This window comes from Saccostrea cucullata, unplaced genomic scaffold, assembly GCF_032062105.1.
Source record: "Saccostrea cucullata isolate Sc308-1 unplaced genomic scaffold, CSIRO_AGI_Scuc_v1 ctg836, whole genome shotgun sequence".
Classification (NCBI taxonomy): Eukaryota; Metazoa; Mollusca; class Bivalvia; order Ostreida; family Ostreidae; genus Saccostrea; species Saccostrea cuccullata.
In genome coordinates, this window is record NW_026924030.1 from 163,679 (window position 1) to 177,347 (window position 13,669).

The 13,669-nt window shown below is 31.9% G+C and overlaps 3 protein-coding genes across 3 annotated transcripts; 2 read left to right on the forward strand and 1 right to left on the reverse strand.

Moving 5' to 3' along the window:
• Nucleotides 1-1,866: 1,866 nt before the first annotated feature.
• On the reverse strand, nucleotides 1,867-9,921 carry LOC134265518 (FAD-linked sulfhydryl oxidase ALR-like). The gene is made up of 3 exons (XM_062747738.1): nucleotides 9,800-9,921; nucleotides 3,072-3,280; nucleotides 1,867-2,206 (listed from the first exon to the last, which is right to left on the reverse strand). Exons 1-3 carry the CDS (start codon nucleotides 9,917-9,919, stop codon nucleotides 2,044-2,046), a joined length of 492 nt encoding a protein of 163 aa, XP_062603722.1. The 5' UTR covers nucleotides 9,920-9,921; the 3' UTR covers nucleotides 1,867-2,043.
• LOC134265516 (uncharacterized) lies at nucleotides 3,732-6,124 on the forward strand. The gene is made up of 5 exons (XM_062747734.1): nucleotides 3,732-3,755; nucleotides 4,666-4,680; nucleotides 4,988-5,042; nucleotides 5,148-5,207; nucleotides 5,337-6,124. Exons 1-5 carry the CDS (start codon nucleotides 3,732-3,734, stop codon nucleotides 5,720-5,722), a joined length of 540 nt encoding a protein of 179 aa, XP_062603718.1. The 3' UTR covers nucleotides 5,723-6,124.
• Nucleotides 9,922-10,115: 194 nt separating the features above from the next.
• LOC134265528 (uncharacterized) lies at nucleotides 10,116-13,332 on the forward strand. The gene is made up of 4 exons (XM_062747748.1): nucleotides 10,116-10,277; nucleotides 10,793-10,864; nucleotides 11,630-11,710; nucleotides 13,213-13,332. The coding sequence occupies exons 1-4, from the start codon at nucleotides 10,178-10,180 to the stop codon at nucleotides 13,266-13,268; spliced, it is 309 nt and encodes a 102-aa protein (XP_062603732.1). The 5' UTR covers nucleotides 10,116-10,177; the 3' UTR covers nucleotides 13,269-13,332.
• Nucleotides 13,333-13,669: the final 337 nt, after the last annotated feature.

The following is a 13,669-nucleotide window of genomic DNA, read 5'->3' on the forward strand; positions in this document are numbered from 1 at the left end:
GCAATAATGTAGCCCTCTCCGATTTTTTTTTTTTTTTTTTTTTTTTTGGAGAGGGCTACAACTCCTTAGGATCTCTATATATAATGGCGCAGATGCGGCAGTGGATCACTCCCGCACATATTTCGGCTCAAATTATCAGTAAACGGCTATTTTATTATTATCTCTTACCTGGAATCCAAATATGTAATTATGCAAAATATAAATCGATCCAAAAATATTCACAACGACCCATATATCGGTTATTTTTCGTGTGTGTCAACAGCTTAACTTGAATTTATCCGCCATGTTTACTGACCTTGATGGATTGTATTTTGGGACAGCCAATGAGAATTTAGGTTCTATAGGAGCGGATCTACTAGGAATTCCCTTATTTTAAGCATAGGTATCGCCGTTTGCGCAAAAGTAACACTTGAAATGGTTTTATTTATCGATGTTTTTGTAATATATTATAGCACAATCGTTTATAAACATCGACATTTGCTTTATTTGGTTGTTCCAAATTTCAAGCGAAAGTCTCACTACGTCACGCGTGAACTGTCATGGCTGCTGAATGTTGCAGCTGGGAAAAACACAGATTTATTTTACATGGTTTTCGAGTTTAACAGGCTATGTTGTTGACAGTGAACAAAAATTCCGTCTTATAAGAAGTAAGTTTAATGTAAAAATAATTTATTTTGCCTCCAATCACCCGTATCAAAAAAAATAAATTTGCACCATTATGGAGATGCGATGGAATTGTAGCCCTCCCCAGAAAATATCAGATAAAAAAAATCGGAGAGGGCTACATTATTGCAGCTAGCTTGTTGCTTGTTATGTGAGCCATGCAGGATTCATTTCTGTTTCTTCGCGTATGATGAAGTGTTTTATTTTATTGCATCAGGGAGGATCCTCTATTGTGAACGAGTTTTTCTGTACCATTATACATCGTATATTAAACAATTCATGTGATCTAAACATTGACGTTTTACTTAGGTCTATGGATCTGAACTTTTTCAATGCAAAGTTGCCGGCCCATGTTTAGTATTTTCAGCGATATTGAATACTGTATGATCATTTTATTTGGAATATTCTATGTTCATATTCCTGCTGAAAATGTTCAGAAATCATATTCAATACAGTGTGGCTTGATTGGAATTTTGTCAATTTTTCGGGACTACTAGAGTATTTTACATGCAAAAATAAATAAATAAATACATAAAAATTTTAATAAAATCTAATTTCCAGCTTTCACCAATTCACAAGGGCCATCAAACATTGACAATTCAGAAAACGAATTTTTTTTGTATATATATGGCACGCCAAATTCACAAAAATGAGATAATCATAGTTTCACAATTGATAAACTAGGTTTATCGACTGTAAACTATGGTTTACAAACCGTAAACTATAGTTATTAAGTATAGTTTTCATCTGTAAAACTATATTTAATGGTTGTTAACTATAGTTTACGAATGTTAATTTAAGTTTATCTGTCTGTAATAAAGCGTTAACAATAGATTTTGTTGATAAACATAGATTAACGTTTGTAAACTATAGTTTACAATCGTAAACTATAGTTAAGAGTTGTTAATAATAGTTTCATAAATTGTGAAACTATATTTATCAGATCGTTAACTATAGTTAACGGTTTGTAAACTATAGTTTACAAATCGTGAAACTGTATTTATCAGATAATCTGTTTTGCAATCGCTAATAATTGTTTTCAGCGTTAAGTATAGTTTACGGTTGTGAAACATAGGTTATCGCGTTAACTATGGTTTACAGAAAAATCTTAACGTTGTTCTATAGTTTTCGGTTTGTAAACTAAATTCACAACCGATAAACCTAGTTTAACGATTGTGAAAATGATTATTTTTTTTAATATATATATATAAATGCTAACAATGCCAATTTATTTATGATACACAAACGTGTATAATAAACAGATATGTACAATCTCTCTCCCTCTTTCTCTCACCCCCTCTTCGTTTTGAGTTAAGTAAAGTGAAAATATAAAATGCCATTGGAATATCACAGTTAACGGTTCCCTAAATATAAATTTGGTTATCCACAACTTCCGTCTTTCCATCCATCTCGCCATCTCTCGTCCACGAGATTACAGTCAAACTCAGGTTTCCCGATTCTTTTGTTTATTTTGTTATGTAATCTACACATCCACTGAGAGAGCTCTTCACGTGATCCTGTTTCTGGTTTGTTGGTCTTCAGTCTAAAAATAAAGATATAAAGTCGTTACAATTTTTTTTGTGAAAAGGGCCACTGTGGTCTTCATGCAAAAAAGTAGCCTTCAAATAGTCACGTGGCTCATATACGTTCTGAATATAAGTGTACCTTAGTTAGCTGCTGAACTGTTGCTTTTTTGGTTGATAACTTTGGATAGACAAACTCTGGTTTTTCTCTCCGATTTTTTTTCAATCAGATAGCTATAGTTCTATGTAAATCATTAACTAAAAATGACATGACCAAATTTTAAAATACATGAAGTTCTATCTTTCGTGAATTAATTTGTACAAATCAAGGGTCCTAACCTCGCCATACCTGCAGTGTAAATATACCTTACCTTATAGCAGACACTTTTTAAATTGTTAAATGGGTGATCAACCAGGAACATTAAAAAATATGTATAGACTTTATTATAACTTTTCAGTTTTTTGTTTTTTTTTGGGGGGGGGGGGGGGGGTTATGAAAATATGATACTGTAAATTGGCAAATAATCGCGATGGTTTTAATTTCGCTATGTTCGCGATTCATCGTTTTTCCGCGAAAATAAACCCATCGTGAAAGCTATCATTAGCTATTAAAACGTTTAAATGATTGTGAGAAATTTTCTTACAGCGTGAAATTAAAACCATCGCGATTGGAACTTTTTGAGAAATCGTGAAAATTTAACACCGTGGAATTAAAACGACTTACAGTATATCTCGAATTTCCTAAAATTAATACCGGTACAATATGATGAAGATGTATTTTTTAATGATCCTCTTATGACACACACATAATTTCAAAAACAAAATCACAAGTCTGCTCTACAGCAAACTAATGTAACCAGACAATAAAAAAAACGAGACTCTTACTCCTTGCGAAGGTCCTCTGCACAGAAGTCACAAGGGAAAAACTTGGAGAAAAGATGGATGAAATTGGACATGTCTTTCTGCTGTGTTTCAGATGGTCTCTCCGGATAGTAAGCCGCCATTGTGTGGAGGAAAGACCACGTGTTTCGCCCTAAACTGTCTTTGTCAAGTGGACATTCTTTTTGCTTCTTGTTGTTCTTTTCCATTTTCTTCTGTAAATAAAATAATAACAGCGATGTCTCATGTCATGGATAGATGGACACTTTAATTTAATCGTATAAATGTTACATGAAGGACGCTGAACACGAAACCAATGTCATGTTAAAAACTTTGACAAAATTTACAATTAAATCTAAAAGTACAAGTATTGCATAATGAAAGGAAGGGGGTTGGGGATTGGCGAGACACATTTTTCTGACGGACGGAAAATTGGTTGACGTATTTGTATTTTCACTATTTTGTAATAATTTCTTACGCAACAGAGAAATCATAAACCCAAAACCACAAATCAACGATGATTTAGATTAGCATTTCAAAGTCTGAACTTGATAATACACACTTGTATTGCAGGGCATACATGTATATCAGGAATGTTGATTAAAGAAAGAAAAATATTAATTCAAATTTATCACTCTTACGTTAAATATATCTAGAAGCGAGAAAATGGTAATTAACTGCAAAAATGCTGTATTTTTTGCTTGAGTGCATGAATATCAATTAAATACCCCTTCAAGTTTTCATTTCTTCTAAAATACTAGTATTTGAAAAGGACGCAAAAGGGTTATCACCAGCATATTTCGATTATTTATATTTTCATTTTGTGTGGTCGTTAAAAAAACGAGCAATGACTAAGTTTTCATTCATCCTATAATTATGTATCTATCAAATCTATAGATCTGGATAACTATTTGCCTCCAATAATCCCCAAAATATTATCTACAGGAGTTGTTTAAACCCTGTGACGGTCAACGGCCTTGGCTGTACGGTTATTAAATTCTTTGCATACTAACTTCTGGAAATTACAGAACTCCCACGCCCTAATCCTAAGAGCAATTGTCAGCGAAAAGTATTGCTTGTGATTGCACTAAACGTAGAAATAAATAAAAGAAGCCGTGCATCGTTAGTTTCATTCTCGTTAAATAATAATTTACCCATTTTTTAACGTTTTTTTTTTAACGAATGTCAATTCCCTGTCGATGATTATGTCGTTTTTCTATTGGAAAATAAATAAGATACATAAATGAAAGCGTTTCCCCACTTTTTAAAGCAATACTTTTTTATCACACGCCTTCTAGGACCATTTACTTTTGATCACTGAATTTAAGTGAATTAATGCAAATACGGAACTGTTATTGTGTCATACATTATAGGGCCCCTTTGACTTAATGTACTTTGCCTGGGGGTTTGTGACGTGGCCTGCACAAAGATCCTGTGCCTGGATGGGCAGAAAAATTGAATCTTTGTCTAAATGCTACGGAAGCAACAATCCTTTTTAATTTATTTTTTTAAAATAAGGATGCAGACATACACGCTATTTAAGCCTTTGTAAAATGTGTTAAGAAATTGGAATTGTGGATTCCCCAACTAGTAGCATTAGTCAACGTCTTCAAAGGTAAGAACTAAAAATATACATAGCTTGCAATAATACAAATATAGAGGCGCTAGTCACGGAATTTCAGAGATTCCTGTTAGACTATATATAAATGACATCGACAGTCCACTTTGTAGAAGTGACTAATTAATCTTCAAAATGATTAACTTTAAATCAGTCTGTATATGTTGGGTTGTAAGCCTTCTAACGATAGTCAAGGTTTGTTGAACTTAGTTCAGATTTTTTTTAATCTTGCTCTGTCAATTTTACATCTAGAAATAGTCTTGCACATTTTCTCTCTATTAAATAACTTTTTTTTAATCTCCAGAATTCACACGTGTCGGCTTCTCCCACTCGATCCGGTGTAGAAAATAATGATACAAGTAAGAAAGTATATTTTCACCTTTGTCATATTCATTACACTTTTATAACATTATCATACTTTCAAAATCAGTTTTACTACTAATTTATCATTTAATAATTCACAGAACGACTGAAACAAGGCCCAATAGCCCTTTTGCAGTACAAACACACTGAAGCCAAACACGGTAATTATTCGCCAAACTTCTGGAAATTCACGTAAATAAAATTATCTAGAAGGATAGAAAGTAGACCTTTTCTATTTCTGATTTTACGTATTTCATTTATTAATGATATTTATTTAATTTTTTTTAAAGGAATTATAAAATGGTCGCAGACAGACAAGAATTCGTATGTGCATGGCGGGATGGACTTTTCTGAGGACAAATATATAGTGCTGCCCTCTAGCGGTTATTATGATGTGCAGACGAGAATTCAAATGGATACCTATACCGTGGACATGCCAGTTTCAAAAGAGGTGTTAATACGGCTAGCTATTAACGTGATGGATCCCAACGGCAACGTCAGAACACTGATGGAGGAAAAGTTTATTCTTGGGTACAAACAGATGTTTGGAAAGCAGCTAGGTCCATCCATGTTCTTTTTATCAAAGGGCAGTGTGGTGTACGTGGTTATGAATAATCACACGTATATTAATCCTAGTAAACACAACATGTTTGGTATCAGGAAATGGTCAGATTAACAATATCGTGATCAGGTGGTATTACAACCAATTCAAATCTACTCACTGCATGGAGTAAACTGTTCAAAACTTATTTTAAGATATATTTTACTTTTGCAATAATATGCAATTATTTTATTTGTACATTTATTGAATCTCTTACAAAATTATTTATATATTTATTTATAATGCAAGATTTGTACAATTGTGATTTGTGAATGGGAGGGAGAGAAAGACTGTTGTTTTTATTTTCATTCAAAATGGAAATATATCTTTCGGTTGTGTATACTAAACTGCATTCCGATGGCAGTATAAAAATATGTATTGTCTTTCATAGTGGTAGATGTATGAGGCAGCATGATTTTTTAAAAAATATTATTTGATCAAAAACTATGTGATAATAAATGTTTATTTTTTTTAAAAGTGTTGTTGGTTATTTTTTTTAAATTGCTATCAGCAACTAGCAATGGAGCTTTCAGATTAAAGAGGGCCTGATCACAGCAATTTTCATCAAATAGATGTATTGTTTCATAAGTTTATATCCAAATTACCATAATATTTGAACAATCTGATAAATATTGAAGTACAAAGGTAGTACAAAGGTAAATTTAATGAGATTAAATATTCCAGTTTTGTGGCAAAAAGACTCTATGTCACTTTCATTTTGTATACTATTTCAAGTAAGTAGCTGCTATGCTTTAGCCACCTTGTTACTATGCATGAAAAAAGGATTTAAATTTTAATGGACTCGTAAAAAAGAGTCTCCTTGAACAATATGTTAGATATACATGCATCAATATAAAGTTATTCAGTGGTGCATTTTGGACGCGATGCTGTAATGAAGTTTTTAGTTAAATGCATTTTTGTGGAAGTCTCAGTGCTCTTCTGTCATAAATTAAATAGTGTGGAAACTGAGAAATCGAAACAAACAAGAGCCCCATTGGTCACAATGCTAGCCTGAGTCACATTAGCCCTGCTGTTCTGTCAAATCATAGCTCTTGAAAGTAAGTTGATGCAACAATGCACAATACAATTTTTATGTAGTGTTTAATACAGGGACAAATATATCACATATCAATTATATGTCTGTAAGCAAAAGCACAACACAATTATTATGTACAAATAGTGGTCAGGCCTATAAAAAATTATATGTTTGATATCTTTCCGTATTTTTCATGTTTGCTGAAAAAATATAGGGTAGGTAGGTTGCATTTTTTTTTTTGTTGAAAATTTTTTTAAATGCTTCTTTAATCAAAACATGTATGCAATAACATTGAATGACAAAAGAAATTGTGTAAAAATAAGCATTTCTGTGACTTAAACTTTAATGGAATGAGCCCCAGCTCTGCAGTTTATGTAGAAAAGCTTACAAAGTTGCATGAGATTATAATTCCCAGAATATGAAATCTTGAAATTATCATCATGACATGGGACAAAAGCAAAAAAATATTATAGCAAGGTCGGCACTATAAATTAGGGTAACGTGTAAGAAAGGGAAACAAACATATTTTTTTTTCTAGGCCTCAACTTAAATTGAATTTTAATTTTGGGTTAGTACACCTGGAAAAATCTTAAATAGATGGAAAAGTATTATAATATGAATGTAATAGTCATTTGATTGAGATAAAAGAAGCATTATTTGTGTAAAAATAAAATAAATGGGTATAACCCTCTTTGGAATGAGCCCCAGCTGTGCAGTTTATGTAGCCATGGCGTTGCAACATGATTGCATGATGGAGAAGCCTGTATAATGGAGAATATTATCTGAGAAATTAATCCTATCATAGATATCAATATGAAAATTAGGGATGTCAACGAGTACCCGGTTATACAGGTAGTATATAACGATAATGACATAAACAGTAATGGTGTATTTTTCTGAAACATTAGTAAGTTATTGGATGTATATTTTTGAATATTTCTAAGCTTATTTATTAATGCATTAAACAATCTGTTTTAAAACTTAAAAAATAACATTGCACTTGTACATACAGTAATTAGGGTTTCCTACTCGTTATCGCCCGTGGCAGTGTTTATACAGTAATTTTCGTGACCAAGCACCTGTTACCAGGGGCTGTCTTCTACCCTTATTTTTTGATTTTCTTTAATTATTTGTTTTCACTGAACATCGTTTAAGGTCTGTTATGATTAAATAAATTAGATAATTTTTTAATTGTCCAAAATGCCGTAAATTATTTTAAAAGAGAAGTAGGTATCAATCCACACACACGAGCGACTGTTATGGTTGTTTGATTACATGCCAATACATGTACAAATAGTTGAAGGCAAAGGCTTTAAAAAACTGATGTTCATCGTTGCACCAAACTACAAAATACCGTCCCGTGATACTATAAAATCTAGGATCGTAAAGTATACGAAAATCGTAAATTGGCTCTGTAAGAACTTGGTCAAGTTTAAGTCAAACTGTACGACTGATATAAACGTTGACATCTAATGAACAAAGAGTTACATTACAATTACGGAGTAGCTTATTTTTTTTAAACAAAAACATCATGAACAACTTACGATTTTATTTCTTGTGTTTATCTGATAAATAAATTGAACTTAAAAATGTATTTAATTTGTGGGCACGACTTTCAGTGAAATAAAATGTTCTGGAAAACATCATTGTTACAACAGAAATGCATTTACGTGTAAACCTCCTATCAGAGCATGTGGTTTTATTTCTACAGGTGTTTAAAATGTTTTACATTCATCAATTTACTTGTTCATATTTATTTACACTTTTACCGAGTACCCGGGTACTCGATGCCAAAAAACGTAAAAACGATAAGTGTATTAAAAATTGACTGATTTGACATCCCTAATGAAAATACAAAATTATAGCAGGGCAGCAAGCTCAATAGACTAACATGTGAGAAAGAGGAAATTAGGGTTGAAATCTGTACATAATAAATAAATAAATAATAACGTAAAGCAAAAGAGGCTTTCAGTTCGTAGAAATCTTTAAAAGAAACAAAAATAACTCTGCAATGTCTTTCGACAAAAATTGCACTAGGTCTATAGTTTCAACTAGACGCTCAGCTGTTTCCGTAAACCCTGATGAGCTCTCGTGTGACGTCACAGTCTTAATGTCTCATGCGACTTGACGTTTGAAGTGGTGGGTCAAAGTTTCAGGTGCATTTTTGAAGGTACAACTGCACTCGCCCCAACGGTCACACCTTAAAAAATATTAGGATTGCAGGTGAGTCATATACATGTAGTATATAAAGATAATGACATAATCAGTAATGGTGTATTTTTTAGGGCTGGGACAATACAACTTTTCCTATATCGATACGTATAATGATATTTGAGCCATGATACGATATGTATCACGATATGTTTAATTGCTTATAAAATGTTTTTTTGCATTGAAATAAACAAATTCTTTTCAAATAAGAATATTTTTTTCAAAATAGTTGTTTATATTCTGTAAAACAAAAATATTTTACTTAAGTGGTGTTAGTTATTATTTATTTCATTTGTATAGTTATGTTTAGCTTATTTATTTTATATTATTAAACCCCAAATGTTAAATGAACAAAGAAATATAGTAGTCAGATTTTTTTGGGCGATATTTTGATATTTCTTCATATGTATCGATATGCATATCGTCCTCACAGATATCTTAATATATCGATATCTCGATATATCGTGCCAGCCCTAGTATGTTTCTGAAACATTACTAAGTTATTGCATCATTTTTTTCAATATTGCTAGTTCGTAAGTTTTATTTAAATATCTGAATTTAAAACACAAAAATAACATTTACCACCAAAAGTTACATATTATTGATATGTAATAAGTCAAATACGGTCCTATTTTACTTACTGCATGTGAGTTCATTCACAAGGATTAGTGTTAACAAGTCACATCCCCCCCCCCCCCCAAAAAAAAAGAAGACAAAGAAATTATTTAATTTTTCAAAATATAGTTGACAAATGTGATTTTAAAGGAGAAGTAGGTATCAATCCACACACCTGATGATCACTGTCACATGTATCAACTCTAGACATGAGGGCTTAGTTACCATGAAACACTTAATTCTTACTGTCAATCAATAGGTACAAGGGAATAACTATTAGATGTACTTACTTCAATAGTCTTCCCTTGCATTTTCATGAATGTGGCAAAATCAAAACACGTTCTGGCCGTACAAGGCTTAGTTGCAGATCCATAGTGTGTCTCCTCTGTGTCTTCCCTGGGCGCAGCCATTTTAGAAAATTGTAAATTTTGAAACGAGAGGAACTGAAATTATTCCGGATTTTAGAAATTCTTTTTTTTTTCTATTAGGCCTATTTTGCTTCAAAAAGATTTAAATCTGTTACACAACAACTTTTTGAACAATTTTTAATTTTTTTTTGAATTTGTATTTTTCATATTCTCGAAAAAACACAAGAATTGTTTTCTTTGGGCCTATGGACTACTTTTACACGGTTCCGACGACATTCTGGGGACTTTCAGCAAAATAAAATGTCAGAAGGAAAAGGAGCCTCTGGGAAACACTATGGTCCCGTTAACAATCCATATGCCCGCACTATGCGGAACATGTTCGCATATCTTAAGCCTGAAAGTAAGAGTTGCTTCTGTATCATATTTTTAATTAATATACCAGCTCGAATTTCCTCTTCTCTATTTTCATATCTATTTGAGTAATAACCTTATACATCATCAAACATGCCAAAGATATTGTAAAAACGATAAGTGATTGAAACTTTTACAAATTGCTAAGAGGCGATGTCATCTAGACGAATGTTTCTTTTGAAGGAATGGTTCTGAATGTAATTTATACAAAATCCTCTTAAAATGTATTCAAGTTTCTTTTGGGGGGTTAGAATTTAGATACTGTATTATTTACTTACTTTATTTTATGGAAGTTTGGCTACAAAAACTTTGAATATCAGCCACAGGCACTTGTTTCGCATACGGGGTAAATATAGGTAGGGGGTACCCCGTATACAAAATATTTAGTGCCTGTAATATCAGCCTATAGGTATTTAAGGTCCAGTGATATAGTTTCTTTATTCATTCCATATATTATGAATTCATTTTTATTTTAATCATAATCTTTCCCAATTTAATTTACAGGGAGAGTGGAATTGAAATTTCACATCAGTAACAACCCTGGTGCAACTTTCATGATGGTAACCAGTACAATTTGTAAGTTTTCTTGTTATAGTTAATTAGTATTTGTCACCCGGTACAGTGATTTAATGACCAAGTGAAATGCGTATCATTTTTTTTAAAGCTAATTCAAATATTTCAGTTACACTTTTGGCATTTTTCAACTTATTTTCCCTATGTTACTAGTGTATCATGGGATATAATAATGAACAATATTACAGTAGTAAGTGTTCACCGCTAAATAATTACAAGTATTAGAACCAAACAACTGAAAGATTGTAACTTTAATATGTACATGCATGTAGTAATCACCTGCTCTGTCCATGAACATAACAGGTTGTGTGTACCTTATACATGTTGCAATCACTTGGTCTGTCCGTGAACCCAATAGATTGTCATATTTTCTAGCCAAGAGTTTCTGAAATGCTACTTTTCTTACAAACCATTTGACCTACATGCAGCCCTGACTTTTGACAGCACCATAGGCCAAGGGTTTGTGAGAAGAGAAGCAGATCAGAAAAAACCTTAGCTAGCAAAGATGAACAGGTTGTATGTACTTTATACATATAGTAGTCACTTGGTCTGTCTGTCTCTCTGTGATGAACACAACAGTTTGTATGTACTGTAATAAACTCTTGGTCCCTTCGTCTTTCTGTCTGTATCCTATACATGTAGTAATCACCTTGTCAGTCTGTCTCTCTGTTGGTACATGTGAGAATACTTATGGGCCCTGTATGAATGTCTGCAGTCTTGTTAGTTTGTTTTGGTAAAGTTTTTTTTTTTCCATTTTTTTGGTTACAGTGGTACTTAGCTTTGCTCCCTTAATGGCCCAGCAAAGAAGAATCGACTTCACCTCAAAGGCTTATCACTGTCATTATAGAGGTAAGGTTCGACTTTTGTAGATGCATTTAATTTTGTTACCAAATTTAATGGATGTGTTCATTAAATAAAACATGTTTGTAATTTAAGATTAAATAGAAACTTACCAATGTTCATTATTTATTGAAATGTGTGTAAGGCCAAAAATAAAAATAGTCTTGTTTCCTGCTACCTGACCTACCCTATTTTTTTGCACCCGACCCTAAAGTTTTTATTTAGTTTTTGAGAGAAAATCGAAAATTTCATGTTCCAAAAGTGAAAAAATATACATTCAAGTGGTATTTCATGAAATATATATGTTTTAAATATGGACTTGCATGAAACACTACTTATTTTAAACGATAATATTGACCAATGACATGTTTAATTTGGTTTTGTAATAGTTCATATCCAACAAATACCATTGGAAAAAAATAAAATGAAATAAAAAAAATAAAATAATTTTCCGACCTACCTACCCTATTTTTTTCAGGCTGGTAGCAGGAAACAAGACTATTATTTTTCTGTACAAGTTCTGGTTGTGTATTAAATGGTTAGCAACTGTGCACTCTAAGTGTGCACCTCCATGCAGATACATTTTTCTCAAATTGAAATGCTGCATGGTGTTTCTTGAAAGTTTATTGGAATAAATTTTGTTGATTTATACATTGAAGAAACTGATAGAAAGAGTACCGTTATATAAAAAGGGCAATAACTCTTTTTTTAATATATATAGTTACTCTTTCTATAACTGTTGGTAAACTAATCCTATATGTAATACTTGTGTGGGAATATATATTCATATGATAAGAAACTACAGGTATTATATCCATCCATGTTTATCTTGTTTGTTAATCCAAGAAAGTTGTAAAATAAAAAAATTAGCAATTTTGCATTCCAAATATTTGCAACCCATCCGTTTTGCAGATTCTTAATTAAGTTACCTTAGAGCCCCAGAATCAAGTTTTGGGGCCATTTTGCATAATAATACTTATTAAGAGAAGCTCACTTTTTGATCACAGTAAATTGAGTAAAATAACAGTAAAAAGTGAGACTATGAGGTAAAAAGAATGAGCTTATTTTAAAGGATCACTTCATTATAAATAGGGATCTGAACTAAAGGACCGGGCTTGGTTTTTTCTCTACAAAAAGCCTGTCGATTTCCGTTCCGATTAACGGCATTAGGCTGAATACATATAACAATTTGTTTTTCCTAAATCTTATTTCTGAGAGTAGAGGTAGGAGGAACCCTTTCATTGATTTTCTGAGTTTGTTATCTCCAAATGTAATAATTAATTGATATTTTTCTTTACTTCTAATTGTGCATAATGGTAATGTCTACTGTCCCTGAAATTCTATTCTTTATGTTTAGGGTATTTTTCCGTGGATAAAATAAAACATGCCATTAATGTGTGCAAATTACATAGGCCTAAATGAAATCCAAGGGAGTACAGTTACTGATATATGTATTCAAAATCAATGTGAAAAGATGTAGTCATAAAATGAGCATTTTTTTTTTATTTCAGTGTTAAGGAAAGAAGACGCAGATCCAAAACTGAAAGAAATTGGATATTATAACTAACTTAATACAAAAACTTTGTGTATAGTGTTAAAACTTTTAAATAAATATAGTTATAACAAAATGATACATGTTTGTTTGAAATGAACTCAGCACTTCTTTTAAATGTTACAGATCTGCTCAATGTATAGGATTAACCAATAATGTTAAGCCAATCAACACACATTAGAAAGATATAAAATTAATTTGCTGAAGATGAGAATTCTTTCTTGAAAATATTTAAAACATTCATTGCCTATATAATTGTTACTGGAGATGACTAAATTTTCAGATACCTTATTTTCATGAGCTAGTAATTATAACTCATTGTTAGGGAGAAAAATATTTTTTACGAATTTTGGTAATTACTGCATGTGTATATAATCTTAAAGAATATTATTATATGCAAGAACATTGTGTTCTTG

Bases quoted from the DNA above. Each gene is read 5' to 3' on its own strand.
- LOC134265516 (XM_062747734.1), top strand. From the start codon at position 3,732: ATGGTAATTAACTGCAAAAATGCT. The intron at 5,043-5,147 runs GTAAGAAAGTAT...AATAATTCACAG, and splicing joins TGTAGAAAATAATGATACAA to AACGACTGAAACAAGGCCCA. The intron at 5,208-5,336 runs GTAATTATTCGC...TTTTTTTTAAAG, and splicing joins ACACACTGAAGCCAAACACG to GAATTATAAAATGGTCGCAG.
- LOC134265518 (XM_062747738.1), bottom strand. From the start codon at position 9,919: ATGGCTGCGCCCAGGGAAGACACAGAGGAGACACACTATGGATCTGCA. The intron at 3,281-9,799 runs GTAAGTACATCT...TTTTATTTACAG, and splicing joins TGCAAGGGAAGACTATTGAA to AAGAAAATGGAAAAGAACAA. The intron at 2,207-3,071 runs GTAAGAGTCTCG...CTTTATTTTTAG, and splicing joins GCAGAGGACCTTCGCAAGGA to ACTGAAGACCAACAAACCAG.
- LOC134265528 (XM_062747748.1), top strand. From the start codon at position 10,178: ATGTCAGAAGGAAAAGGAGCCTCTGGGAAACACTATGGTCCCGTTAAC. The intron at 10,865-11,629 runs GTAAGTTTTCTT...TTTTGGTTACAG, and splicing joins GATGGTAACCAGTACAATTT to TGGTACTTAGCTTTGCTCCC. The intron at 11,711-13,212 runs GTAAGGTTCGAC...TTTTTATTTCAG, and splicing joins TTATCACTGTCATTATAGAG to TGTTAAGGAAAGAAGACGCA.